We start from the raw sequence: 25,873 nt of genomic DNA on the forward strand, positions 1-25,873 counted from the left end.
CCCCCCCCCCCCCCCCCCGCCCTGCTCTGCGACCTGCCGGTGGCTGCCCCGGCTGGCTGCCCTCCCCCGTGGGCATCTCCTTCGCAGCGCGCTCACCCGCAACCCTCGCTGGCGCCGCCCCTGCCGCAGGATGCCTGGGTGCGGCAGTACCAGGAGCAGGTCAACCTGCCCGCGGGGCGCAGCTCCCTCAGCAGGCGCATGTGGTCGAGAGAGATCACAGACGAGCTCTGGCTGTGATGCGTGTGTGGCGCCGGCTGTAAGAGGCAGCAGCTGGCTGGTCAGGAGGACCTTCTGTTTTTTTTCATGGTCCTACACAGCATTTCGACTGTGCATACATGACAGAGTTCCACCACTGACAACAACAGAGGTCACCTGGCACAACAGGATTTCAGAGCAGAGTACATGGAAGGCGGCGCCGCCGGTCCTTCCACAGTGGCACCGGCTGCTGCTGTGTTGGAGATTCGCGGCTTGGGTGGGTGGGGGCTAGAGCGGCTGCTGGTGGATCCACTTGCTGAAGAGGAAGTGGGCGCGCTCCGGCTGCGTGTATGGCGCCATGTGGCCAGCGCCCCGCACAGACGCAAACGTCAGCTTGCCGTGGCCCACCGTCCAGCCGCCCACCTGGCCGGTGGCGGAGTGCCAGGCTCGCCAGGGCGCGGTGCGGGGCAGGTCCAGGGACGCGATCCAGCGGCGGGTGCCGATCACTGCATCGGGTGTGCGCAGTGCGCAGGGAGCGGGGGCGAGGGCAGGTGGGCGCTGCTCGGGCATTGCCGCACAGCCTCTTGCGGGCCGACGCCGTGCCGTTGCAAGCAAGCAGGCGGCAGCCGCACCTGGCACAATGGCGTCCACATCGCCGCTGTACACCAGAATCTTGATGTCCTCCTCGTCCAGCAGCCGGCGGTACAGCGGCAGCATGGAGGACAGCAGGTCGCTCCTGGGAGGTGAGGGGCAGCACAGCGCGTGGCAAGGATGCTCCCGTGCGGGGCAGGGGAGCCATTGGGCAGCCAGGTGTCAGGGAACACCCACCAGCCGCGCTTGCCGCAACAGGGCGCAGCTATACACCTGTGTCCAGGCATGCTGCCCCCAGGCCTGCCCCCAAGCCTGCCCCCGTGCCCTCCCCAGGCTCCCCCTTGCGCACCTCGAGTACTCAATCCTCTGTGTGCAGTCCGTCCAGGGGCCGGGGAGCTGGCCGCTGATGTTGGCATGCAGCGCCAGCTGCACGTCGCGCCGGTTCAGGTACGCTTCGGTCTCCGAGTCAATGCAGGGGTCGTACTTGCCTGCACAGGAATTCAAAGGGTTGGACACCTGTATTCTGGACAGCATTTGCTCATGGTCAAAAACAATTTTACCATGACCTAAAACATGTAGGCACCTTGAATGAGGTGGCGCGTGCTGAGGCCAGCCGGGTGGTTGCGTAGCATCAGCCCCAGCTGGCGTGCCACCTTGGCTGGGCCCGCTAGGCACACATCGGCATAGATGTCGTCTGCACGCAGGAGGGGGCGAGGGCCAGGCAGGTGAGCATCCGGTGCCGGAACGGGCAGCCCTCCCCTGCCCCAGCTCTCCAACCTCATATGTCCATTCCCCAAACTCACAGATGTTGATGCCTCCCATCTCCTCCATCGCCTGGTTGACCCATCGGTCGCACTTGGCCGCCTTGTCGCCCATCGGCAGCGGATCCTCCACCGCCGCCACAAACACATCCCCCTCCTGCCCCTCCCCACCCTGCAGCAGGACGGGCAGGCAGGCAGGGAGGCGAGAGGGCTGGGTGAGGTGGTGGCTGTCGCGGGGTGGGTGGGAGGGGGAGGTGCTCCCCACCCCGCAGCACCTGGCTGTTAAGCGGGTAGAGGCTCTTGAAATCACAGGTTTCCAGGGCGCCATCCCTGGCCTCGGAGCTGATAATCCCGTGGGAGTGCCAAAACTCTAGGGCCCCAGGGCTGTCCATCTCAGGACCAGTCACCGCGTTGCCTGCTCAGCCCAGGCTGGGGGAGCGCAGCGGCAGCGGGTGGCGGTGGGTCCACCCCGCCCTGCCTCCTCACCTCCTCAGCCAGCAGCGGCCCCACTTTGCTGAAGTCGCAGGTGGATGCCATGCCATTGGTGGCCTCCCCGCTCGTCACTCCGTGGCTCCACCAGAAATCAACGGCAGCCCGATTGTCCATGGTGGCGTCGCTCCATGCATTGCCTGCCGGCCCGTGCCGGCACAGGCCTCAGGCGCAGCGGCAGCAGCGGCAGCGGCAGCCCAAGCCAGCGGGCCCCAAGCCGTTACCAGTGGCCCATCCACCCGGGCGGGAAAAACGGCACCAACCACCAGCAGCAGTGCCCTTTCGCAGCACGTTGCGGCAGCAGATGCGTCCCCACAGCCACCACCACCCCAAGAACACCCAGCTGCTGCTCACGCACCCACAAGGAAGCCCTGCATTTTCAAGGAGCACGCGGGTAGCTCAGGGCAGAGGCCGATGCGTGCTGTTATTCGCAGTGGCAGCAGCCCGGGGACCGTGAGGGGCCCGGCAGCGACTGTTAGCGCCTCACCTGCAGGTTGATGGCCTTCTCCCCATCGTCACGCCGGTTGCCCCGCAGGATCTCATCAGCCAGGTCGGGCACGTCTGCATGGGAGGGTCGGGCAGGAGGTGGTGTGGGTGCGGGTGGGGGTGGGGTGGGGGCCCAGGCCCACCACCGAGAATGGCAGCTCTGTGCTCGCAGCGTGCCTCGGTCCGGCGCCGGCAGCTGTCCCGGCGAGCCTGGCTGGCAGGCAGAGCCCAGGCATGCGGCGGCGGCTTAGCCCACTGGCGGCGCGCTCACAGTGGCCCGCGTAGCTCTCGCCAGACAGCCAGAACTTGTGGGAGCGGTACTGAGGGAAGCGGTCGAACCAGCGGAGCAGGAACTCTCGGGAGTCGGCGGCGGTGCGCCGGTCGCCTGCACATCGGCGGTAGGGACATCGGCGGCAGGCGTGAGGCCAGTGGCCAGTGCCAGGCAGAGCCCTGCGAGCTCACACGTAGCAGCAGGCACAGTCAGGCTGCCCCGCTCCCGCCTCCCGCCTGCCAGCAGTGGGCCGCGCCCAGGTCTGGATTGCGGTCCTGCCTGCTGCCCCGGCCCCGACCCGCGCAGCAGCATGCGCACCCACACGGGCGTCTGCTGAGGTATTGGAGTAGGAGAACCCCACCATGGCTGGGCTCTCCAGGTACAGCACATTAGCCACGCTGCGGGTGGGGAGCAGCCCAGGGGGAGGGGCAGCAAGAGCCCGCACGGAACGGGTGCTGAGCAGCGGGGGCAGAGGCGGCGGGCTGCACGGCGCGGGCCACGGGGTGGACAGCCAGGGGACGAGGCGGGCGGCGGGCCCGCTGACCTGTTCCAGGCAAATTGGTTTGGGATGAGCTGCTTGCCGCCAGGGGTGGGGTAGAAGGGCCCCAGCTCAGCCAGGAAGCCACCACCCAGCGAGGAGCAGCCGGGGCCGCCGTTGAGCCAGAGCACCAGCGGGTCGGTCCTGCACAGGCGGCGCAGGCGGGCTGGGGTTCCTGCCGTTGCCGGTTTCTGTGCTGGTGCAGCCAGGTGGCCAAGCTGGGCGCTGCTCACCTGGGCCGGCTGGTGCTCTGCACAAACACGTAAAACAGCGCCCTGCCCGCCTCCTCGTCAACGGTGATGTAGCTGCAGCATGGGAGAGCAGTGTGCTGAATCGGCAATGAAATGGGTGGGATGGTGGCGGGGACAGGTGCCGATGGGCAACGCGCAGCCCGTCTGGTGCGGCCCCTCTGGTGCGGCCTCCCTGCCAGTCGATGGCCGAATGGCTGCCTGACGGGCACACCCGGAGAAGAGCTGGGTGTGATGGCCGCTGGGGGCCCCCGGCAGGTATGTCACTCTGTCCGCCAGCGCCTCGGGTGTGTACTCAACTGCCACCCCATTGGCCATGTGGCGCTCGCCTGCTCGGCACGCAGGGGGAAGAAGAAAAGGAGAGTGCTCAGCCGCAGGTGCGGCCGACAGCTACACAGCCCGCCGCTGCCACCGCGCCTCTGCGCGTCGTTTGCCAGCACCACCCGCCGCCGCCGCCTGCACATCTTCCTTTGTCACACCGCCCGGTCCGCCTCATTCCAGCCGCAGCAGCAGCTCAAAAGAAAAACCTTCATCGTCAGCAAAGAGCGCGGCAGCCTCATCACCCACGGGCCTCGAATGGGTGACTGAGGCCCACAACAGGAGCCCCAGCGAGAGCTGCAGCAGCCGAGACCCCACCATGGTTGGTCGATCTGCAATGGGGAGGCGCAGGCCAGTTGGTTCTTTTAGGGAAGAAGAAGATTTAGAAGATGAGCTGGCAGTGGTTCTCACCAAACCCCCTTGGATTGCTCTCCACCCTCTACAAGCTGATCTGAGCTTCATGGCCGCGCAGGAGGCAGCCATGGCGTCTCCCGGCCCAGCCGCAGACGCCTCCCCTGCCCAGGCTTCGCCCACCCTAGGCGAGCTGTGCCCCCGGTGCTCCTACAGACGCACGGCTATCAAACCCTATCGCGCTAGGGTGCGCGCCGCCCTGCATATGCTCTGCCCACCCCCGCCCTTCTCCCTGCCACCCGCCGCCGCCGCCGTGCAGGCCAGAACAGGAGCAGCGATTCAGAATGGGAGCTCATACAGCAGAAGATACGGCCTGGACGGAGCCCCAGCCTGCCTGAGAAGCTGGCAGCGCTGTTCTACAACGTCTCGTTCGGAGGCGGCATCTACGGCTTGCTGCTGGCCGTGTGGCTGTGCACCGTGCTGCCCTTCCTGTGGCCCGCGCTCATCGCGTACCTGGCTTGGACGTTTGTGGGAGGGGGCATGGAGGCGGCGCGCACGGGCAGCTATCCCAAGCCGCTGCGGCGCTGGGGCTTGTGGCGCCAGGCTTCAAGCTACTTCCCCGCCCGCCTGCACAAGACTGCCGACCTGCCGCCCGACACGCCATGCGAGTCCTGCTTGTCTGGATTGCCCATTCTTCTGCCAGTTGTCTGGATTGCCCATTCTTCTGCCAGCCATGCCCACTCCCGCATGCGCCTGGTGGGCCAATGTGTGCAGACATCTTTGCGGTCCACCCCCACGGCATCCTGTCTTTCTCGGCCTGGCTAGCCTTTGCCACGGAGGCGCTCGGCTTCTCCAAGCTCTTCCCCGGCATCGACTGCCGCGTGCTGACCCTGGTGAGTTCTCGAGCCTTCCTGGCCAGGCCAGTCAATGCCTGGCAAATCATCCTCTACTCTCTCCCCTGCCGCCATCGCCGCACTGCAGAGCATCAACTTCAAGGCACCCTTCTTTCGAGAGTATTTGCTGCTGCACGGTGAACCGCCTGGTGTCCTGCTTGCTCACTCTCGTTGGAGGTTAACCCTTTGACTACGAGAGTGAGCTGTACTCACGGCAGCCCATGGGATAGTTGACGGGGTCCCTTTGGCACGAAACGAAAGCTTTTGCCCTCCAGTCTTTTGCATCTTGACCGTTCATGCTTAGGGTGTCTGCCCCAGCGAGGCCCACGAAAACGCCCTCAATTACATGTTGCATAGCGACAGACACATGTCTGTCCCAGATGCCCTGCCAGAGGCATGTGGCAGACATGGCATGGCGTGCAACAAGTGTCCATTGAGGCAGGCACCGCCGCAATGAATACGACCATTTGGTCCCAAAGAGTGAAATTAAGCCTTAACACACGGGCCGCAGGGCGTCTACCGGGTGGGAGATTAACAAAACTCAGCTGGCCACGTGGCGCGCGCTGCACCCGGCCAACAACCTCAGGAAAACCAAATTGAGAGGCGTCGCCGCTGCCACTCCATCCCACTAGGCCCAGCATCATGTCAGAGGACGGCCGGCTCCATCGGAGGGCGTGTAGGGTATGGAAGGCAGGCGCATGTTCGTTGCACCACACATGGCGGGCCGCATGTGTGGTGCAACGCACGCACGAGCCTTCACAAAGCGGCTGCAATGGGGCTCGCGCACTGCAGGCAGTTCCACCAATGCCTAAGGAACCCCAGGCAGGGCGGGCCGCCTGAGTTTGTTGCTGGCAGCAGCAACTACAGCAATGTGTCCAGATCGTGACGATCGAGGACTCGCAGGGGAGCCAAAGTTAAAAAAAGAACTGTTTGGGCCAATGAGCACCTCAGGGGGGTGCCTTGCATGAAGGGGAATGTGTGGGTCCAAGCTGGGTCAAAATTGACCCTATTTTGAGAGAGAAATGCCCAAATCCCTCAACCTGCTGCGAGCAGGGCTGACAGAATTGCTCTCGTAGTCAAAGGGTTAATGGTCGGTGTCTGGAGACATCAGCCTGCTGTTGCCGCCTTGGTCTGCCCTGCCCTGCCCCCACGCAGGCGTGTGCGATGTCTCCAAGCGTGCCTGCCTGACCCTGCTGGGGGCTGGCAAGTCGGTGATGATTGCGGTGGGAGGCGGCACAGAGGTGCGGCTGCCGCTGCCCGGAACCGCGTATGTTTGGGCGCCTTATTTTGGGAGATGACGATGCACTCTTGTATTCTGCTTTGCAGAGCCTGTTTGCGCGCCCGGGGGCCAACGACCTTGTGCTGAAACGTCGCAAGGGGTTTGTGAAGATCGCTCTGCGCTCGGGGGCCAGCCTGGTGCCTGTGTATGCCTTTGGCGAGAACAGCACCTACAGGTGGGCACTTCTGATATTTACTTCTGATATATGTCCTCGCCTTGTTTGTGTACGCATGCCAAGTGCGCAGCGTTGTTGGTCACGTCGCGGCAACCCTCCTTCTGTGTCACCATCTGCAGGACGGCCAACGAGCTGCCCACTGGCAGCCCTCTTCGCCGCTTCCAGCGCGGCATGACCCGCTACACAGGCTTCACCCTGCCGCTGTACTTTGGCACCGGCCTGCTGCTGCCCTGGGGCTTCCTCCCCTTTCCCGTAAAGCTGGAGGTGGTGGTGGGCGAGCCGCTGGAGGTACCCAAATTCGAAGGTGAGCCACGCTGGGTGCGCTGAGTCAGGCTCGCACGCTTCTCGCATGCAGACATGCAGCCGGACCAGCCAGCCTGGCACTGCCGGCAACTGCCGCTGGAGCCGGGCGCTGCGCTGCCATGCTGGCGCAGGCGAGGAGGCCAGCGCCGAGTTTGCTGCCCTGGTGGACCGCCACCACGCCCGCTACGTGGCTGCCCTGAAGAAGCTGTTTGAGGAGCACCGCGACAAGTTTGCCAAGGTGGGGTGCGGGTGAGCTGGCCTGCAGGTGGGCTCAGCTTGGCTGCGCCCTGGCCCTTCGGAATCAACCCGTCTGCGTCCCGCTGCGTGCAGGGCGAGGCGGACCTGCAGCTGGTTGAGTGAGGAGTGGCGTTCTGACCCGCCCTGGCAGCATGCATCCAGAAGCGTCCTGGCGTTTTCGGGGCTGCTGAGTTGGCGGCGAAGCTTGGTTGGTGCGGCAGAGTATGAGCCCTGCATTTCATCTGTACATTCGAGGCAAGCGGCAGGCCTCCCTTCTACCCATTCACAATTCCGTACTCTGGCTCCACTGCGCCTGCCGACATTCATTCACATTCATGCCTCTTGCAATGGCGCCTGTAAAGAGCCTTCCGCATGCCAGACAGAGCGGGCTTACAATGAGGTCACAGGTCGTGGAGGTGGAATCAAACTTCAGCTTGGGGCTGGAGTGTGAGTGAAGATTCATTTGATCCAAAGTGCATGTCTAAGAGAATAAATTCAACAGCGAGGTAGTGCCTTCACCGAATGGAGAACTAGACACGGCAGGAAGGAGAACTAGACACTGAGGCTGTGAATGGCCTGCCAACTACCAAACAACAAACTGAGCACATAAATACGCAACGTAATCGGGCAATCTACTTGTCTAGGAGACTAGGAATGGCGGGCTGGTAGGTTGTCGCTGCTGGCTCCAGTGCTGCTGCTGGCATCCAGATTGACGCTGGGTGCCGCATCAGAGCCGGCATCTGGCTGTGTTGGGGGTGGGGGCGGGGGTGGGGGCGGGGGACGCTGCGGCTGCATCAGGTGCTGCCCTGACGCAGCCCCAGAAGCGGTCACAGATGCATCCAGGTCTGCATCCGCATCCGGCCGCAGCTCCACGCCATAGACTGGGATGGGGCGGCGCGCGGCCGCCGCCTGCCGCCGCTCGTTGGCAATCATCCGCCGCTCGGCGCTGCTGAGCTGCGTGGTGGCTATGAAGTCGAGCGCCTGATCCCGGGACACCCGCTGGCCCATAGAGGCGCGCTGCGTGCGTCGCGATGCTGAGCCACTCCCGCCGCTGAGCCAGGGTGCTGCCCGGAACACCTCCTGTTCTTGCGGTGCTTGCTGGCCTGTGGAGGCGCGGTGGAGAGGGAGCGATGCCGCGCCGACGGCGGCCGCCGCTGGCTGCTGCATGCTGCGCCGGCGACTGATGTGCCCGCTGGGCTGCTGCTGCAGGTGCTGCTCAATGCTGCCGTGGCGAGAGGGCAGCGGGGCCGGCAGCGCCGCGTCCGGAGCCCCTTGCACCGCCAGGCTGCTGGCAATGCTGCTGCTGTCGGCGCTGCTGCTGCTGGGACCCGCCTCGCTCGCGCGCTGTGCCTGCTGTGCCGCAGCCAGCTGCAGCTGCTGCGCCGCCGCCATCTCCAGGCTCTGCCCCGCCTCCAGCCCCCTGGCATGCTGCGGCTGGCCGCCGGCACCCCTGCTGCGCCGGGGCACCAGCCAGCTCCACCACCGCCTCGGCGGCTGGCCAGCCCCGCCCTGCTGCGCTTGCTGCTGCTGCTGCCCCTCATCTGCTGGCTTGGGCGCCTGCTCCCCCCTCTCCGCTGCCGCCGCCGCCGCCGCCACCGCCGCCCACTCGGCATCCATGCGTGCGGTGCACACGCCTTGGTCTGGCTGAAGCACCACCACGGGAGGCGGGGGCGGCGGCGCATTCACATCCACGTCCGCCCTGCGCGGCAAAGGAGACGGCACAGTGAGAGGTCGTGGGCGAGGTGCCTTGAGGAGCGCTGCACAGGCCCAGCAGCTCATTGCATGAAACCAGTTGGGCAAGCATATGGCTGGCTGGCTGGACTGGCTGGACTGGCTGGCTGACTGCACACTCACTCATCCATCATCCCGTCACGCGGAGGCCGGGGCACGCGGCCTCGGTCACCGTCGCCCGCACCAGGCCCAGCCCGCTGCGCTGCCCGTCGCTGCCGTGCCGGCGGAACAGCCAGATGCGGCGCCACAAGCAGAGCGTCACCAGCACCAGCAGAATGGCTGCAGGAGGCGGGCGGGCGGGGAGAGGGGTCAGAAGTTGTGACCGTCTAAGCACCCAGTCCGGCAGACCATAGTCGGCGCAAACACAGTGCCCCTGCTGCCGCTGCCGGCTCCAGCAGGCGGGCTTGCCTGAGATGATGACAGCCTGGCCCAGGAACCCCAGCGGCAGCCCGCTGCAGTTGCCGCTGCCGCAGGGCCAGCCCAGGGACGAGCCCGACATGCCCAGGCGCACCACTGCAGCAGGAATGGCAGCAGGGCGCGGTATGCGTGATGCTGAGCTGATGCTGCCCATGCCGTGGTGAGCAGCACGCGCAGGGCCACCCGGGGCAAGCGTGAGGACAAGGGGTGGGACACAGACAGGGGCAGACGCTCGCCCTTGGCCCTGCCTTGCCCTGCGCAACCAGCGCGAGCCCCTACCTTGGTTGAAGGGCACAGCGCCGCAGACACCGCACATGTCGCGCACATCCAGTACCTGCAGCTGGTACATGCGCACCCAGGCCGCCGGCAGGGGCCCCGACAGGCGATTGCTCTCTGCACATCAAACGCAGGGGCAGGCGCACAGGGCACGCGTCAGGTGAGGCGCAACCGGGAGCAGGAGCAGGGACAGCACGGTGGCGCCATCCATGAGCGGCCTGGTCTGACACCACCAGGTCGGGCGGCAGCCAGCTGCGCAGCCGGGCCGCTGGACTCACCAAAGACCAGGACCTGCATGCTGGCCATGCCCGCCCAGTTTGCCGGGAAGCCGCCGTCGAGCTCGTTGTCGCCCACCAGCAGCTCGCGCAGCTGCCCCAGGCTGCCCCAGTCGGGCGGCAGCCCTCCCCTGAGCTGGTTGCCGCTCAGCCGCACATGCTCCAGCGCCGACAGGTTTGAGTAGGAGGGCGGCAGCGTGCCCGTCAGCAGGTTGTAGCCGGCAGACAGCACCACCAGGCGCTCCAGGGCACCCCACTCTGGCGGCAGCGTGCCGCCGATCTGGTTGCCCTGGAACTCCACCAGCTCCAGCTCGCTGGCGCCCGCCAGGCCGGGCGCCAGGGTGCCCCCCACGCTGAAGCACCAGTCGCGCAGGCAGGGCAGCCAGACGGCCACCACGCGGCTGGCGTTGCATGCCAGCCCCGTCCACGCGCACCGCGTGGACAGCATGGGGCCGCAGGCGGGGGTCCCGCACGGGTCCTCTGTGGCCGACCAGTCGCGCGGCAGGTTTGTCAGGGAGGCGCGCAGCGCGTGCAGGGCATCCACTGCGCAGCGGGGAGCGGGCGGGGAGCGCGCGGGGCGAGTGCGGCTGTTTGCAGCGCCGGGCTAGGAGCCACCGCAGGCAAGCGGCGTGTGCAACACCAGCAGCGCCACAGGGCAGGCAAGCCTGGATGCCAACCCCCAGCGGCGTAGCATACCGTCTGCGGGGTAGGTCGTGGCGGGGAGGGTGGTGCCAGCAGGTAGCTGCCCCGCCGCGCCAGAGGCCAACAGCGCGGCGGCCAGCACCGCCAGCGCGACCCTCATGGCTGGCGCGTGCTCCTTGTGGTCAGTAGCACACCACCGTGTTGGGCCCACAGCCGGAGCTGGCGCGGGTTCGCGCCACGCGCTGAAACAGCCCCGGAGTATGCAGAAGCAATGCAAACTACCTGAACCTGCCTCGCGACACCGTGAGGTGAGTTGAGCACGCGGCCCCAGCAACACCACGGCACCACCTCTCCAGCCACCAGGCGATGGTGGGGTTGCAGCACAAGCGACGATTGAAACGTTTTAAACACACTGAGTAGGACCCTGCCCACATCAGGTACAGCTTGCCCAGCGGAGCGGCAGGGTGGCAGCTGCCGAGGGGAGGATGCAAGGACCTGTTGCATGTTTGCTTGCACCAGTGCATGGGCACAGACAGAATATGATGCTCGTAACGAGGGGATGGTGCTGACAGCAGGCATCAAATACAGCAACACGGTGAAACGGAGCAACAGACGTGCAGGCAGCGGCAGGCGGTGGCATTGTCAACCGATACACACATACAAGCAAGCGCCAGACGAAGCAGTGGCAGAGATGAGCAAGTGGCAGGGGCCCACTGACTTAGGAGCGGGCGTCACTGAAAAATGATGGGGCGGTGCAGATCCCCGCCACCGGTGCCCGCCGAGCCGAGCACGCGTGCCGGCGCCGTCTGCGCCCAGAGGAGCAGGCCTCAGCGGCAGCAACAAGCGCAGGTGCATCATCAGTCGGCCTGCTGGCTGGTGGAGGTGGATGTCTTGGAGGTGGTGGAGGCGTCTAGGTGGAAGAAGACGACCAGGGCGGAGATGTTGTCCTGGGAGCCGCGCGTGTAGCCCTCGGCCACAAGCGCCCTCGCCGCCGCCTCCGCCCCCTGCTCCCTGTACTGCATCGCCAGCCGCGTCGCCTCGTGGTTGTCCATCGCATCCCACAGCCCGTCGCTGGCCAGCACCAGGCACTGGTTCTCTGCAGCAGAGCGGCAGGGGCAGGGGCAGCAGGGATGGGGGCGGCGGGAGAGGGGGTGGGGTGGGGTCTCGGAGGCAGCTGGCAACAGCTTATACACAACAGCTCCCACCCAGGCTGCACCCCCAGCTGCCGCTGCGCGGGGAGGGTGCTCACTGTGGTTCAGTATGTCCTCCCGGATCTCAGGGTGCGGGATGATGTACTGCTTCATCATGCGGTTGCCAAAGCTGCGGGAGACGGCCAGCACGCCGCTGACGCGCCACGTCCCCGCCCACACCACCTGCCCGCCCGCGTCCTCTATCCGCCCCCGCTCGTCCTCCCGGTTGGGCTTGTGGTCCTGGGACAGGGCCACGGCGCCAGAGCCCACCGACAGCACCGCTCTGCGGAAGGCAGCGCAGGGCAGGCAGGCATGTCAGCAGCGTGCAGGCAGCCGTTGAGCAGACGCTTCAACTGCAGCAGGTGCCGCTGCAGCAGAGAAGACAGTAGGCAGGCAGCGCTGGCGGCGATGTGAGCTTCGCGCTGCACCCACGCTGTGGCACGCTGGACACAGCAGCAGCAGGCCGCCTGCCCGGCCCATCGCTGCACCGCACTCCGGCCGCACCGCCAATGCCCACACGCTGCTGCGTGCTGCGCAGCCCGCCACCGCGCCGCGCACCTACTATCGCCAACGTGGGCTACAACCAGCCGCTTGCCCACCAGCACCGCGGTGACGGCGGTACAGCCGTCGTCCCGCTGCTGCTCCGCGTCGAGGTCGATGTACTGCCCATCTGTCTCGGCATATGCATCCGCCACCGCCTTGGCCAGGTTGCGGCTGAACATCTGGTGGTTGAGCAGGTTGGTGAACAGGTTGTCCCGAACAAAGCGCGCCGCGCTGGGGCCGCCGTGCCTGCAGGCAAGGGGTGCAAGACGAGGGGGGCGGGTGGTGGCTGGCGGCGACGTGCCACCGATGGCACAGTGCGGGGCAAGGGCTTAGTTGAAATGGGACCGCGGGGATGAATGGTGCTGCGCAACATGTCAGCATGTCAGGCCGCCCACGCACCCGTCAAACACGCCGAAGCAGCCCACATCCTCTCCTGTCTCGTCGTGGCGCTGGAAGGAACAATACACAGTGTCTTCGTTCATGGGACGCTTGCCCCGCAGGGAGGCCCAGCCGCAGGCTACTTGTCCATCGGGCCTGCGGAATTGAGGCGTGGCGCCGCTGCGCATGAGTGGCTGATGGCACGCGGCACTTCCACACCAGATTCCACCTCCTGCAAGCCCCAATTTTGTGTGCCATGCAGCCGGACCTTGCATGCAGCTGCAAACAAGCACCCCCCGCCCCCTCGGCGCAGGACCTAGGGCGGCGGCGGCGGGGGTCGCGGCGGCCTGCTCGCCCTGGGCGGCGGCTGCCTGCCCAGGAACACGGCGCTGATGATCCTGAGCATGTCGAGGGCGGTAGGAGGGCCAGGGTTCACATGTAATTACCTTTGGCACGCCCCCGACACCAGGCCATACTTTGAGGTCAGCTTGTTATAATATTTAAGCTCTCTGCTGCTGGGGGTCGAGTCCGGGAGCGCCCACGAGAACAGGCTCTTCCACAAGTTTGGGGGTTTGGTGTCGGCCATCGCCTTGCGTCCCTCGCAACCGTCAGGCGCCCTGGCAGTATGCCGATCAAGTGAAACCAGGAGGGGAACGGTTGGCCTCCACAAATGACCCCCTGTCACATGGGCGCCAATGTGGCCGCCGCGTGGGAGGTCGCCACAGCATCCCCCTTCCCATCTGGCATTGCAAGTTGGTGGCTCTGTTTCCACAGGTTGCTAGCATTCCAACGGAATAAAAAACAATATCACCGACAGCCGCCGCTGTGCTGCAAGTGCTGCATGGTGCCCGCCGCCCCGTCAAGCGTTGCGTAACTTCTCTGGCGCCACCTCGTACAGCCACTGCTGCACCTCTGGGCTGTCTCTGTTGTCCTCCAGGAACTGCTCCAGCAGCAGCACCTCAATCTGTCTGTGCACCACGGCGTCTACCGTGGCACCCAGGCCCAGCAGCAACAGCACGACGCCGCCGCACGCCAGCCAGCGGCGGGGCGCCGTCACCTTGTCCACCACGACCACCAGCTCGCCCTCGGTTCCGCTGATGGTCATGCTCCCCTCCTGGATGTCCAGCTCCCGCAGCACCTCCAGCCGCGGCCCGCCGAGCAGCGCCAGCAGGCTGCCCACCAAGGCCGAGGCCGCCAGCAGGTCCGGTGTGGCCAAGCCCGCCTCCAGCTCTGTGGCCGCCACCGCGGCGCAGCCCAGGCAGGCCAGCGCACACCGCGCTCGCTGCCCCGCGCCCAGCACGCGCCAGTTGCCGACAACATAGGCAGCCAGGGCGGCGGCGGGGCCCATCAGAGCCGCAGCGGGCCCCTCATACAAGGTGCCCGCATCGCTGTGCACAAACAGCATCGAGCCGGCATAATAGAAGGTGGCGGGCAGCGCTCCAGCAGCCAGGAAGGCTGTGAGGTACAGCGCGCTGCCCAGCCGCCGCTCAGCGTATGCACCCGCGCTGAGCAGCGCGCCCGTGCCCGCCGCCAGGTTGAGCCACGACAGCGGCTGCAGGCTGGCCGTCCACAGCAGCCACCAACCCCCCGAGACGACGGCGTCGCTGTTCATCTGCAGAGACGTGGTGAGACCCAGCAGGCCGCCCACGCTGCCCACCGCGAGTATCGCTGCTAGTGTCCAGCTGGCCAGCGGCAGCGAGTCATTGCCCGGCAGGGGCAGCGGGCCACCAGAGGCGGCCGCCACGCGCCGTCCCACAGACAGCTCAAGCGGGTCTCGAGTGAACTGCTCCGAGTCCAGGTAAGCACCGCTGCGGCCGGCCTGCATTGGGTGGGGTTGGGAGGGGGGTGGAATGGGCTGATGGGGCGGGGCGGGGTGGAGTTTGGCGACAGCAGACAGCAGGTTTGTGCTAAAGGCAATCGGTGCATGTGAAATGAAGACTTGCATGAAGACTGCCAGTTGCTGAAAGCTCGCATCCACAGCATGATGGGGTGCAGCGGGGACCAGGAGTGCCAGCGCTCACCGGCATGCCGCCCCGCCGCAGCGGGTTGGTCTGGGGTCCGGCAGGCCGATCCCACCAATACCAGCCCTCCTTGCTCTGCTTGTCTTCCCCTTCACCACCCTGCGGCTTATCCTCCTGCTGCTTGTCCCCCTGCCGCTCCCCAGACTCTGCCACCGCTGGCGCCCGCGTGGGCGGCGAACTCAGCAGCGCCTCCAAGGCGCCCAGCGAGCTGCTGGACTCATCAGGCTCCTGCTGCCCCTTCTCGCTGCTGCACACACGTGTGTTCAGGTGTTTCCGCCGTCGGTGGGAGGCGGTGGGTTGCGGAGGTGAGCAGACATAGCGGCTGGGTGAGTGGATGGACATCATGGTAGCGTGAGAACGTAGAGATGCACTGCCCGCCGCATTTGGGTAGGCTGCCAGGCTATAGGGTTCAGCTGAGCTGGACGACCTCATAGAAATATTCTGAGTGAAAATCGAGTCCCAGCCGGCACTATACTATCTCCTGAACCCTTTAGGACAGATCACACCGATATACAGAGCGCGCAGGGACACATCGCTCTCAGTTCGGCTGGGCTGGGCAAGTACGCCTGTTTGGCAGGCGCCCCGTGAGGTGCCATGGACAAGCTGCTACACCAGCGGGGCAGCACTCCAACGTAAGCGCGGTGTGGAGCGACTGGGGACCCTCTGCGATGGACGAGCCCCCTAATTCCACCCTTGCGCGCCCTGCAGGGAGGAAACAGGGACAGGACATAAGCAGCTGGGGCGATATGTGCAGGTGGGCGGCGCTGTGAGGCCGGCGCGGCGGCAGGGGCGGGCAGGGGCGGGTGTGCCCTTTTGCGGGCACCAGGCTCCAACCCGGGCATTCTTCTTTCCATTTCCGCAGTTGGGCGTGCTGGGCAGCGGCACGTATGGCCTGGTGATCCGTGCACGCGACACTGGCGACCCAGATGCGCAGGATGTGGCCATCAAGCTGCTGCCGCGCGGCGGCTTTGTGAGCGCTGCTGCTGCCCTGCTGCCCTGCCGCTGCTTGGGCGCAGCCCACCCAGCTGGGGCTGCAGCCTCGTGCATGCGTTGCACGACTGGGCGGGCCTGCAGCGAGCCAGCCGCGCTGCTGGCGCCCGCCTGGCAAAGCCGCCATGCAGCGTCCCGACTGCTCGGTCGGCCCGAAGCCCATCCCTGCTGCCCCCTGACCCCGCTGAGCTGCCTGGCCTGGCCGCCTTGCAAATATGCCCTGCCCTGAGCCCCTCCCTGCCCCTTCCTGCCCCGGCCACGCCTCCTGCAGGTGAAGGAGTACCGTCGGTACGTGATGCGCGAGGTGATGCACCACGGCGGCCTCAAGCACCCCTTCATCGTCGACCTCAAGGAGGTCTTCCTCACCCCAGAGTACCTGGCCATCGTGATGGAGTATGCGCAGGGGGGCAACGTGAGCAGCGGGGCCCGGGGGGGGGGCGGGGGGATCGGCGCGCATGCGCTGGTGTGCCTGCCAGTGTGCGATGGTGTGCGTCAGATGTGTGTTGGCGTGTGTTTGGGTGTGTGTGGTGTGGTACGGGAGCATCGCTTGTTCGCTGTTTGTGTGGTGGTGGGGCAGCCTGCACGGTTGGGTACCTGACTCACAAGCGCCCGCGCCTCCCCCGCCCCCGCAGCTGCACCGCTTCCTGCGCGAGCGCTGCCTGCACAACCGGCTGACGGAGGACCAGGCGCGGTGGATCTTCCAGCAAATGATCGTGGGCCTGGACTTCTGCCACAGGATGGTGCGCTGCTGTCGGCTGCGCCTGTTCTCCACCACCCCACCGCTTGCCCTCCCTTGCAAGCACATCTGCCCTGCCGCCGCCCTCCGACTGCGTCCCGACTGCCTCCCCTGTCACCTTACCATCCCGTCTTCCATCCCTCCGCCTCGCTTCCTCCTGTTACCAGGGCGTGGCCAACCGCGACCTGAAGCTGGAGAACCTGCTGCTGGACCAGGACCAGTCCAGCGGCAACCCGCTGCTCAAAATATGCGACTTTGGTGCGCTGCGCAGCCGGGGTCCACGTGTGCGCCGGCGGTGTGCGTCTCTGTGTTTGAGGATATGTGTCTGCTGGTTGGGGTGTCGGGGTTGTGGGGACGGTGTTGCAGCCTCCGGGGCGCCATCTCTGGAACCGCTGCCGCGCCACACCACGCCATGCTGCCACCTCCCCACTTGCTTGCCCCCGTGTCTGCCCCTTGGGCCCACCTACCCAACCCCCATCCCCACCCTCGCCCTTGCCCACCCACACATACAAACCCCATTGCCCTGCCCGCCCGCCCACAGGCTACTCCAAGCACGACCTCAGCAGCACCGCCAACACGCGGCTGGGCACGCCCGTGTACATGGCGCCCGAGGTCATCTTCATAAACTCCAAATACGACGCCAAGAAGGCAGACGTGTGGAGCTGCGGTGAGCGCACGGCGGCGCCAGCGGCCGGGTGCACAGCACGAGAGCGGGGCGGGAGCAGCGGCGCTGCCGGCGGCGGCATGTGGCACGGGGTCCGTGGCACGCGCCTGCGCCGTGCGCTGCCGGGAACCTGGCGCGCGGCGCCCACCCCTTCCGTGCCCACACGTGACTGCGCCTCTGCCCCTCACGCCCTCGAGTGTACTACCCTCCGACCCGAGTGTGCCGGTCCCCATCCCCGTGCTCCTGCACGCGTGCGCCTCGCCATGCCCACGCCATGCCATGCCGTGCCTTGCAGGCATCATCCTGTATGCCATGGTGTACGGCTACTACCCCTTCAACCCCGCCGACCCCAAGCTGCCCCAGAAGATGACGGAGGGCAGCATCGCCTACCCGCCTGGGGTCCCCGTCTCGCACGAGTGCAAGGACATGATCCAGGGTGCGCCTGTGCTCGTGTGGCTGCCGCGTACGGTGGTGGTAGTGGGTGTGGGTGTGTGCTGCGAGGGCGGGCACGCGGATTGTTTGCAGCCCTCGGTCCGGTCCTGGCCCCTGCTCCCTGCTGCGGCTGCCCACCCTTCCTCACCTCACCCACCTGCAGGCGTGCTGAACCCCAACCCCGAGAAGCGGGTGGGGCTCGACGATATCTTCCAGCACGCCTGGTTCGTCAAGGTGGGGAAGCGGGGTGGGTGGGTCGGGGGTTGGGGCTTGCACGTTTTGAGCCTGAGCCACTCAAGAGAGAGGGTGAAGCAAGATACGGTAGGTCGGTTAGCGGGTGCGGTTGAGCTACATGGTGACGCCACCAGGCGGGAAGCCAGAGCCAACGGCCCCTGCCGCCTGCTGCCGCTGCAGGACCTGCCGCCGGGAGCGCTGGGCATGAATGACTGGTAAGGGCTGTGTGAGCGCTGTGTGCCGACTCACCCGCGCTCCACTGCCTGCTGCCTGCGTACCATTGCCCACATGCTGCTGACTGAATACTGCCGCTGCCGCCCGGCTATATTGTGCAGGTACATGGACAATGCGGATAGTCTGCAGGACCGGTTAGAGCTGGTGCAGACCATAGTGGTGCGTCCTTGTGGGGCCCTGCTGGCTGCGCGCTGCGATGCCCACACCAAGTATAGGGCGCCACGAGAGCTATGGCAGTGGCTGGTTCGCTCATGACCATGTGCTCTGCTCTGCCTGGGCTGCAGGAGACGGCGTCAGCGGCAGGGCACGAGGGGGAGCCCATGCTGCAGTGTTTCTTCTGAGGCCCGCCGGCGGCTGGTGCCCTGGCGCGCCTTTGCCTGCCTGCCAGGCAAATGTCAAGCCTGCATGGATTTTTGTGTGCCACCCTGCTTCCTTGTCCCAGTGCTAGCGCTGGCATGTATTCTCTCCTTCCCTCTACCTTGCCACATCCATTGATTTATCTGTTTGAACTTGCTTTCCCTTGGCTTGACGCCGTCGCTCTTGTGCACCACGCCCAAACAGGCGCCCCAATCACAGCGACAGCAGGTGGGCGAGGCACTAGCCTGCCTGTCCATGTGATGCATCATATCATTATTGATTCCTGGTGAATAGCAGCCAGCCATCTTTGGGGCGTCGGCACCGTGCTGCTGCCTGCCCGTCTCCTGGCGCCGCTGGCGTGCCGCCACCTCATCCACCAAACCTGGCACAGATTATACGCCGATTGCACGGCACATTGCCTTCACTTGGTGAGCATACAGGAGGCGGAGGGCCTCGAACTCGAGGTCAACACCCTTGTCCTTGCGGCACAGACGAGAGTGAACCGCGCGTGGACTCGCTGTATTCGGCAAGCCTGCGACGCGGGAGCGTGCCCCTCCAGCGACTTGCGGCCCGCCAGCTGCTGCACCCAGTGCCTCAACTACCGCCGCCACCCGTCCGCCGATGGCGGATCAGCGCCCGGAGGCGCTTCTCGCACTAGCACAACAGCAGCTGGCAGAAGCTCGGAGGAGCCGGCACCATGCAGCGCAGTCTGTTGGTTCAGCTTCTGGATGCGTAGCTGGGGCAGCAGCCCAGCGGGCAAGCCGGCGTGGCACGCAGCCCCGGCCTGCCAGCGGCAGGGCAAAGGGGGTCCCTGCTGCACCATCAGGACGCTTGCCAGGCCATCATGCAACAACGCCCAATGGCAGCCAACAGATGCATGTCGTGCAAGCCCGCATTCCTGCCTTGGCAGCTGCAAATGCTGACATCAATGGCAGCGGCGGCAGGGCGCCTGACACACGACCATCGCAGTTGCTGGCTGGCCAGGCAGCCTTGGATGCTGCAGACTGGCAAGTGGTGGCACTGCTGCAGCAGACTGCAGATCTGACACTGGATGATGGCAGCAGCACCAGCGCTCGACGCGTGCGGCGTGGGACCACAGCGCGCCCCAGCTCCTCGCCACCATGCCGGCCCCAGCATGCACACTGGCAGGCACCATCTGGCAAGCAGCGGCAGCGGGCCACATCGCCACTGGCACGCCAGCTGGCGACGCTCCGCAAAGGGACAGGCAGCTTGGGAGTGAACGTGCTTCACGAGGCTGGAAGCTCTGCTGGCACCTGCTGCAGCACATCTGGCCGAGCCAGCAGCAGTATCCCTTGCGCAGCCCCGCCAGACTCCTTGTTGCACCACGATGCGATGCTGCCCTCTGTGATTGGCCTGCTGGTACCGCTGGTCCTGGAGGATGCAGCCGCAGCAGAGGCGCAGCAGGCAGGCAATGCAAGCGGTGAACAGCCGCAGCGGGCGACGCCTGAGGATTCGGTGGCAGCAGGTGCGGCGGCAGTATCAGCGGCGCAGCCGCCAAACCTGGCGGAGCAGCAGAGCAGAGACATGGAATCTCCAGCCTTCTTGGCCTCTGCTGCTGCGCTGCGGGACCATTGTTACTTTGGCAGGTGGGGAGATGTACACTGTGTGCACAGCTTAGCTCTGGGCAGCAGTAGCCCACGGCAATTGCATTGTGCACTGCTGCACCATCTGCAGGTATGAGGAGGCACGGCAGGCGCTGGCGCAGGCAGGGCAGCGGGCGCTGGAGGCGGGAGATGGAGAGGGCCGCACCGCGCTCATCCTGGCCTGCGCTGGCGGGCACGGGCGCATCATCAAGCTGCTGCTGCGCAAGGGAGCCGCCATCAACGCGCAGGATGCGCGGGGCTGCACGCCGCTACATATCAGCGTGCTGAACGGGCACAAAGCTGTGGCGCGGCACTTGCTTGAGGCAGGGGCGGACGCGCTGCGCTGCAACAACGCGGGCACCACAGCCGCGGAGCTCATCACCGCTTGGGCTCACCAACAGCGGCCTGCCGCAGCAACAGCACAATTGACCTGATTACATTGTAGTCCGCTGTGCCTCCCTGCCTGGCCCCTGTTCTTGTTGCCTATTACAGCCCCCGTGTGATAAGCGTAAGTTTGCTCAGCGGGGCGAAGTACTCAGTGCCAGTGGAACAGCAGAGCTATAGCAGGGTAGAAAAGAAAGGAACAAAACCAAGAGAGGTACAGCATCGGCATCGACACATCACACACGAGCGCGCGCAGCGGCGGCTCGACACCAGCAGCGGCCAGGCCAGGCCGTGCGCCGTGCAGGGCGCCTCACTCCTCCTCGCCGTGCGCCGCCTTCTGCACGCTGGTCTTGCGGGGCGTGATTCCGGTGAAGGACGGGTCCTTGATGCGGAACACGCGGTCCAGCACATCCTCCACTGTGGGGCAGGTACCAGCGAGGTACAGGCAGATGCAGTCACCAAGGCTGGGCAGGCGCGGCAGCAGCAGCTGGTGGAGCGGCTCCAGGGTGTGTGCAGCGAGGGTCGGCAAGAGGTGCCCCGCCGGCGCCGTGCGCCGGCCCGCGCTCACCGGCCTTGTCTGGCGTGGATGCCCCCGAGGTGACGCCCAGCGTGATGGGCCCCTCTGGCAGCCAGTTTTCCGTCTCCACCAGCTCGCCGTGCGCCAGCTTGTGGGTCACCTTGTTGGCGCCCACGTCGATGCGGGCGGCGGAGTCGACCCAGAAGGAGGGGATGCCCTTCATCTCCCCAATCTCCTGCAGGTGGCTGGTGTTGGAGGAGTTGAAGCCGCCCACCACCAGCATCATGTCGATGCCCTCAGGCGTGCTCTGCTGCCCCACCAGCTTGTACACAGCGTCCTGCCGCTCCTGCAGGAAGCGCGCGCCCAGGCGGGACATGGGGCTCAGGCCAAGCCGGCGGCAAGCCCAGGCTGTGTCCGCGCCGGCTGCGGGGGACGCGGGTGGCGCCAGGAAACCAGGCTCAGCATCCAGCCAGGCTCACGGCACAACGCCGCGAGCACCGCCCGCTGCCTGCCACAGCACCTGCCCAGCGCCGCCTGCCGCAACTGCAGCGATGCGGCTGCAGCTCGGCTGCAGCTGCCCCCCCCCCCGAGACTCCAGCAGCCCGCCCACCCACACCACGCGCCTGCGTGGCGTCGCAGATTGTGTCCATGATCATGAATCGCTGGCTGAGCTCCCCTGGCCCGTACTTCTGCAGCTGGGTCTTCTCCAGCAGCTTGCCAATCGCCTCCGTCTCACCCTGCGGCACCGCAGCGCGCGTCGCCCGGCACGCCTCAGCGGCCGCACCGCTGCGAGGGGCTGCCAAACACTGCACGCTGCCCATCACCAGCACATGCGAATGGACCACAAGCAGGGCGGCTCTGCCCATGCGCTGCTACCCCCAAAACAACACGCACACACATGCGCGCGCACACACACACACACCTTGAGCATGGTGGTCTGGTTGGCCATGCCGATGCGCTGCAGGTCCTGCTCGGGGTCGAAGCCGGCGCTCATGGCGTTCTCAAACTTGGCCAGGAACTCTGCCCTGTCACCGCCGTGCATGATGTAGTCGCACACATACTGTGCCTCCTTCAGGTCCTTCACAATCAGGTAGGTGCCTGCGGGCAGCACGCGGGGGCGCGGATTTGGAGGGCCGGGGTGTGCGAGGGCCTCGACCCCGCCTAATCCTGAGGTTCCACAAGATGAAGAATTAGAGCAAAACTGCAATGCTGTGAGATCGACCCCAATGATTCGGCATCCCCCACAGCCCTGTCCCCACCCAGGCCCCCCACCCAGGCCCCCGCACACAGCCCGCCCCACGCGAGCGCACCTGCGAAGGAGGCGGTGGCGATGGTCTCCTCATGAGCCCACTTGCCGTGGATGATGGAGGTGTGACCCTTGCGCGCCTGGTTGTCCACGGCATTCCACACCTTGCTGCAGCAGCCGCGTGCGGGCAGGCAGGCAAGCCGCCGTCAGCCGGCTGGGCTTTTTCATGCACCAGCCAAGCAGCCAGGACTCTTCGTTGGCGTACAGCAAGCACGCCACGGCGTTCCAGACTGCCGCCCTCCCGTGGCACCAACCCAGCTGCAGCGCCCCTCCTGCTCCCTCGCCCTTTTCAGCCTCATCCCTCCCTTGCAGCCCCTCCCGCTTCGCCACCACCACAACGCATGCCCACCCAGTGTCCCTCTGCCCCCGCCCCACCCCCTGCCTCACCTGACCCAGGGGCAGGTGGTGTCCACGATCTGCACGTTGCGGTCGTTGAGCAGGCGCATCTCCTGCACGCTGGCGCCAAAGGCGGGCAGGATGACCACCTCCCCCTCCTTCACGCCGCTAAAGTCCTTGCCGCCGTCCGCCCCCTCGTCAATGAACTGAACATCCATCTCCTTGAGCCGCTGGTTCACGCCTGCAGGCCACGCAGGGCGGCACCGTGCACAGCAGGCACGCGGGTCGGGGGCGGCGGGAGCGGGAGCGGGAGCGGACCTTGGCCGCCGGCAGCAGCCCCCGCTCGTCAGCCAGCACCAGCATCCCCCACCGCCGCCACCCCCCCGCCACCACCGCCACCACGCACTTGGGTTGTGGATGATTTCGTTGGTGATGTGCAGGCGCTGGCCCGGGTATGCGCGGCGGGCCTCGTACGCCATCTGCACCGCACGCTCCACGCCCCAGCAGAAGCCGTATGCCTCTGCCAGCTTCACATTCACGTCGCCCTGCCTCCACGCGTAGCCCTGCTCCCGCATCTGCGCCACCAGGCCCGCTGTGGAGTAGCCCACGCCGTGCTCTTCCATGAGCGACAGCGAGTCGGGGTCGTTGCTGGGCTTGCGCGTGTAGCGGCCGGTGGAGTTGAGGGAGCGGCGGAAGGCGCGCGGGTCAAAGGCGGCGCCGTCTGCCCCCGTCCGGTCCGCCGCGCGCTCCAGCACCTCCTTGGCCGAGCTGGAGGACGGCTGCTGCACCTCGGCCGCAGCCGCCACCCGCAGCGGCAGCCGCCTGGTGGCGGCGGCGGCGCGGCGGGGCGCCCGCCCGCTGCCGCTGCTGCCGCCGGCGGGGGCTGGCGCGGGGCTGCCCGCCAGCCAGGACCTGGTCGCACACGCCGCAGACTGCATTGCTGGGCGGAGCTGAAACGCCCGGGGCGTCGAGCGAGCGGCTGCGGAGTTGTGAGGTGGGGCGGGGGGGCGGGCGGGCGGGCTGCAGGCCTTCTGAACAGGCACAGGGACTGGGAAGGGGCTGGCAGGCGTGCGGAATTGTAGGATTGGGCGCCCGGCCATCCTTTGATCCCATGCAGCCAGCGGGGCAGGCAAGGCCTAGAAGGCGACGGGAGGGCGAGTCCATCTCCTCTGATCGATCCTGTGGCCAGCGCATCCGACAGCGGGCAGCATGCAGGGGGCAGCTCGGCTTCTGGGCGCTGCGGCGCGACGCAGCAAGAAGGAGGTGAGCTGCGGCATGTGCGGCGAGCCTGGGCTGCCCGGCAGGCACTGCAAATGCAAACCCTATATGTGCCCCCGCTGATCAGACGGTGATGAGGGCAGCGCATTGCGCTGCGCCTGGCCAGCAACCAGGTCGCATGGCTGGGCCTCTGTGCAGCTCCCCAAGGCCCCTGCGGATCGGGGGGCAGCTCTGGTCCTCATGCATGCCATGGGCGCGGCTCACAGCCGGTTTGGCCTTCTGCCTGCCGCCGCCGCCGCCGCCGCCTGCAGGCCTTCCAGGCCCTTCAGAGCCGCGGCTATGCCGCCAAGGAGCTGCGGTTTGGCGACGAGTGCCGCGCCAGCCTGCTGGCGGGCGTGGAGAAGCTGGCGGACGCGGTGCAGGTCACTCTGGGCCCCAAGGTGCGCCGCTCGCCCGGCCATTTGCCCGCGCGCCCGCCACCCGCTGCACACGCACCGGTTCACCTTGCCTGCGGCACGAGTGCCCGACCGCCGCCTCTGCCGCCCGGCACGCCCCCGCGCCGCTCCCTGACCGCCTGCAGGGCCGCAACGTGGTGATTGAGCAGGCGTATGGCGCCCCGAAGATCACCAAGGACGGCGTGACTGTGGCCAAAGCCATTGAGTTCAAGGACCGGTTCCAAAACGTGGGCGCCTCCCTGGTCAAGCAGGTGGGCAGCGCTGAAGGCTGCGTGGGCCACATGGGACAAGCGGGTGGGGTGGCAGGCCGGTCCTCGGATTGGCGGACGGGGGGAGGGCCGGCTGGTGTGGCAGTGGGAGGGCGATGCAGAGGATGGAGAGTGGCGGGGTGGGGTGCGTGCTCTGTGCAGCGGGGGTGGGTCCTGCCACGGGCGTCGTGAGCATGCGCAGCACGATTTAGCCGGCGAGAGGTGATACGGCGGCTGGCACCAGGAAGGCCGGCAGCTGCGCAGGCGTGCGCACGCGGCCACCACCCCACTCCCCGCCCGCTGGCTCGCCACCCCTTGCCCCCACCCCGCAGGTTGCCAGCGCCACCAACGACGTGGCCGGCGACGGCACCACCACCGCCACGGTGCTGACGCGCGCCATCCTGGTGGAGGGGTGCAAGAGCGTGGCGGCGGGCATGAACCCCATGGACCTGCGGCGCGGCATCAACCTGGCGGTGGACCATGTGGTGGCGGAGCTCAAGGCGCGCGCCAAGATGATCAGCACCACCGAGGAGATCGCGCAGGTGTGTGTGTGTGTGTGTGTGTGTGTGTGTGTGTGGAGGGGGCCGGGGGTGGAGCCAGCCTGCTGCGCTTGCCCCGCCGCTGCCGTGCCGCGAGACCGCTCCTGGCCTGCTGCCGGCCCTGCTGCCGGCTGCCTGCTTTTGACCGTGCCTGTGGGCCCGCCCCGCCATCCCACCCCCCCGCTGCCCGCAGGTGGGCACCATCTCCGCCAACGGCGAGCGCGAGATTGGCGAGCTGATTGCGCGGGCCATGGAGAAGGTGCGGGCCCTGTGGGGGGGGCAGGCAGGGCAGGCGGCGCAGGCGGGGCAGGCGGGGCAGGCGGCGCAGGCGGTGCAGGGCTCACTTGCCAGGGCAGGCGGTGGGGCGCTCACGTGCTGCTGCAGTGGAGGCGGGCTAGGCACACTCGCTGCTGTGACCCTGGGCTCGCTCGCTTGCGGCCATGCCGGTGGCTACTCGGGCCCGTCAGCTTGCTGCCAGCTGCAGTGCGCGCCAGCGGCCTCTCCCCTCCCTGTGCCTGCACACACACGCACACGCGCACCCCCTCCTTCCCGCAGGTGGGCAAGGAGGGAGTGATCACGGTGCAGGACGGCAAGACGCTGGAGAATGAGCTGGAGGTGTGTGTGTGTGCGTGTGTGTGTGTTTGGTGTGTGTGGTGGTTGGGATGGATGCCAGTGCTCGACTGCAGCCTGCTTGCGCCGCGTGAACCATGCGCCCGCCCGGCTCCCGGCCTGCCTGCTCACCTGCCCGCCCGCCCCCACTCCTGTCCCCCCTCCCCTGCGCAGGTGGTTGAGGGCATGAAGTTTGACCGCGGCTACATCTCGCCCTACTTTGTGACCGACCAGAAGACGATGAAGTGCGAGCTGGAGGACCCCTTTGTGCTGATCTGCGAGAAGAAGATCTCTGGGTGAGCCCTTGGCTTGGCTTGTGGCTTGCCGCGCTCGGCGTGTGCGTGGGGTGGGCGGCTCGCTGGTCCCCACGGCATCCGCTGGTGGCCCCAGGCGCCCCAGTAG

At 66.7% G+C, this 25,873-nt stretch overlaps 10 protein-coding genes across 10 annotated transcripts in view; 4 read left to right on the top strand and 6 right to left on the bottom strand.

Annotated features, from left to right (window-relative positions):
* Positions 1–483: 483 nt before the first annotated feature.
* On the bottom strand, positions 484–1,320 carry CHLNCDRAFT_22188 (hypothetical protein; the record flags this gene model as incomplete). Its single annotated transcript, XM_005848473.1, has 3 exons — positions 484–701; positions 828–931; positions 1,136–1,320. The coding sequence occupies 3 exons, from the start codon at positions 1,318–1,320 to the stop codon at positions 484–486; spliced, it is 507 nt and encodes a 168-aa protein (XP_005848535.1).
* Positions 1,321–1,940: 620 nt separating this feature from the next.
* On the bottom strand, positions 1,941–3,635 carry CHLNCDRAFT_22309 (hypothetical protein; the record flags this gene model as incomplete). Its single annotated transcript, XM_005848474.1, has 6 exons — positions 1,941–2,200; positions 2,556–2,597; positions 2,794–2,907; positions 3,112–3,191; positions 3,338–3,475; positions 3,565–3,635. Coding segments are annotated over 6 exons (705 nt in total), but the record flags the coding sequence as incomplete, so codon positions are not given.
* Positions 3,636–4,357: 722 nt separating this feature from the next.
* Positions 4,358–7,507, top strand: CHLNCDRAFT_57660 (hypothetical protein; the record flags this gene model as incomplete). Its single annotated transcript, XM_005848287.1, has 9 exons — positions 4,358–4,495; positions 4,568–4,712; positions 5,023–5,141; positions 5,230–5,278; positions 6,297–6,382; positions 6,468–6,595; positions 6,715–6,899; positions 7,030–7,136; positions 7,229–7,507. The coding sequence occupies 9 exons, from the start codon at positions 4,358–4,360 to the stop codon at positions 7,256–7,258; spliced, it is 987 nt and encodes a 328-aa protein (XP_005848349.1). The 3' UTR covers positions 7,259–7,507.
* Positions 7,508–9,043: 1,536 nt separating this feature from the next.
* On the bottom strand, positions 9,044–10,868 carry CHLNCDRAFT_30865 (hypothetical protein; the record flags this gene model as incomplete). Its single annotated transcript, XM_005848475.1, has 5 exons — positions 10,531–10,868; positions 9,838–10,377; positions 9,563–9,676; positions 9,275–9,379; positions 9,044–9,145 (listed from the first exon to the last, which is right to left on the bottom strand). Coding segments are annotated over exons 1-5 (966 nt in total), but the record flags the coding sequence as incomplete, so codon positions are not given.
* Positions 10,869–10,960: 92 nt separating this feature from the next.
* On the bottom strand, positions 10,961–13,182 carry CHLNCDRAFT_35180 (hypothetical protein). Its single transcript, XM_005848476.1, has 5 exons — positions 13,034–13,182; positions 12,609–12,743; positions 12,225–12,455; positions 11,726–11,949; positions 10,961–11,572 (listed from the first exon to the last, which is right to left on the bottom strand). Exons 1-5 carry the CDS (start codon positions 13,171–13,173, stop codon positions 11,334–11,336), a joined length of 969 nt encoding a protein of 322 aa, XP_005848538.1. The 5' UTR covers positions 13,174–13,182; the 3' UTR covers positions 10,961–11,333.
* Positions 13,183–13,446: 264 nt separating this feature from the next.
* On the bottom strand, positions 13,447–15,040 carry CHLNCDRAFT_145068 (hypothetical protein; the record flags this gene model as incomplete). Its single annotated transcript, XM_005848477.1, has 3 exons — positions 13,447–14,406; positions 14,609–14,855; positions 15,036–15,040. The coding sequence occupies 3 exons, from the start codon at positions 15,038–15,040 to the stop codon at positions 13,447–13,449; spliced, it is 1,212 nt and encodes a 403-aa protein (XP_005848539.1).
* A 162-nt stretch (positions 15,041–15,202) lies between these two features.
* On the top strand, positions 15,203–18,239 carry CHLNCDRAFT_145069 (hypothetical protein; the record flags this gene model as incomplete). Its single annotated transcript, XM_005848288.1, has 12 exons — positions 15,203–15,240; positions 15,317–15,362; positions 15,471–15,578; positions 15,870–16,010; positions 16,231–16,338; positions 16,502–16,592; positions 16,876–17,001; positions 17,294–17,434; positions 17,594–17,664; positions 17,845–17,879; positions 18,000–18,057; positions 18,183–18,239. 12 exons carry the CDS (start codon positions 15,203–15,205, stop codon positions 18,237–18,239), a joined length of 1,020 nt encoding a protein of 339 aa, XP_005848350.1.
* A 1,781-nt stretch (positions 18,240–20,020) lies between these two features.
* On the top strand, positions 20,021–20,293 carry CHLNCDRAFT_22241 (hypothetical protein; the record flags this gene model as incomplete). The annotated part of the gene is made up of 1 exon (XM_005848289.1): positions 20,021–20,293. A coding segment is annotated over one exon (273 nt), but the record flags the coding sequence as incomplete, so codon positions are not given.
* Positions 20,294–20,334: 41 nt separating this feature from the next.
* Positions 20,335–23,472, bottom strand: IDS (hypothetical protein). The gene is made up of 7 exons (XM_005848478.1): positions 22,809–23,472; positions 22,454–22,643; positions 22,071–22,174; positions 21,683–21,858; positions 21,384–21,497; positions 20,812–21,106; positions 20,335–20,660 (listed from the first exon to the last, which is right to left on the bottom strand). The coding sequence occupies exons 1-7, from the start codon at positions 23,338–23,340 to the stop codon at positions 20,554–20,556; spliced, it is 1,518 nt and encodes a 505-aa protein (XP_005848540.1). The 5' UTR covers positions 23,341–23,472; the 3' UTR covers positions 20,335–20,553.
* A 326-nt stretch (positions 23,473–23,798) lies between these two features.
* Positions 23,799–25,873, top strand: part of CHLNCDRAFT_51922 (hypothetical protein) — a gene marked incomplete at both ends in the record, with an annotated part of 4,634 nt that continues 2,559 nt past the window's right edge. The window contains 7 exons of the mRNA XM_005848290.1: positions 23,799–23,854; positions 23,952–24,060; positions 24,201–24,326; positions 24,656–24,865; positions 25,056–25,121; positions 25,418–25,477; positions 25,646–25,767. Coding sequence (XP_005848352.1) covers positions 23,799–23,854; positions 23,952–24,060; positions 24,201–24,326; positions 24,656–24,865; positions 25,056–25,121; positions 25,418–25,477; positions 25,646–25,767 — 749 coding nt within the window. The remainder of the gene's footprint in view (positions 23,855–23,951; positions 24,061–24,200; positions 24,327–24,655; positions 24,866–25,055; positions 25,122–25,417; positions 25,478–25,645; positions 25,768–25,873) is intronic.

The sequence above is a fragment of the Chlorella variabilis genome, assembly GCF_000147415.1.
Source record: "Chlorella variabilis unplaced genomic scaffold CHLNCscaffold_8, whole genome shotgun sequence".
In the NCBI taxonomy this organism is placed as follows: Eukaryota; Viridiplantae; Chlorophyta; class Trebouxiophyceae; order Chlorellales; family Chlorellaceae; genus Chlorella; species Chlorella variabilis.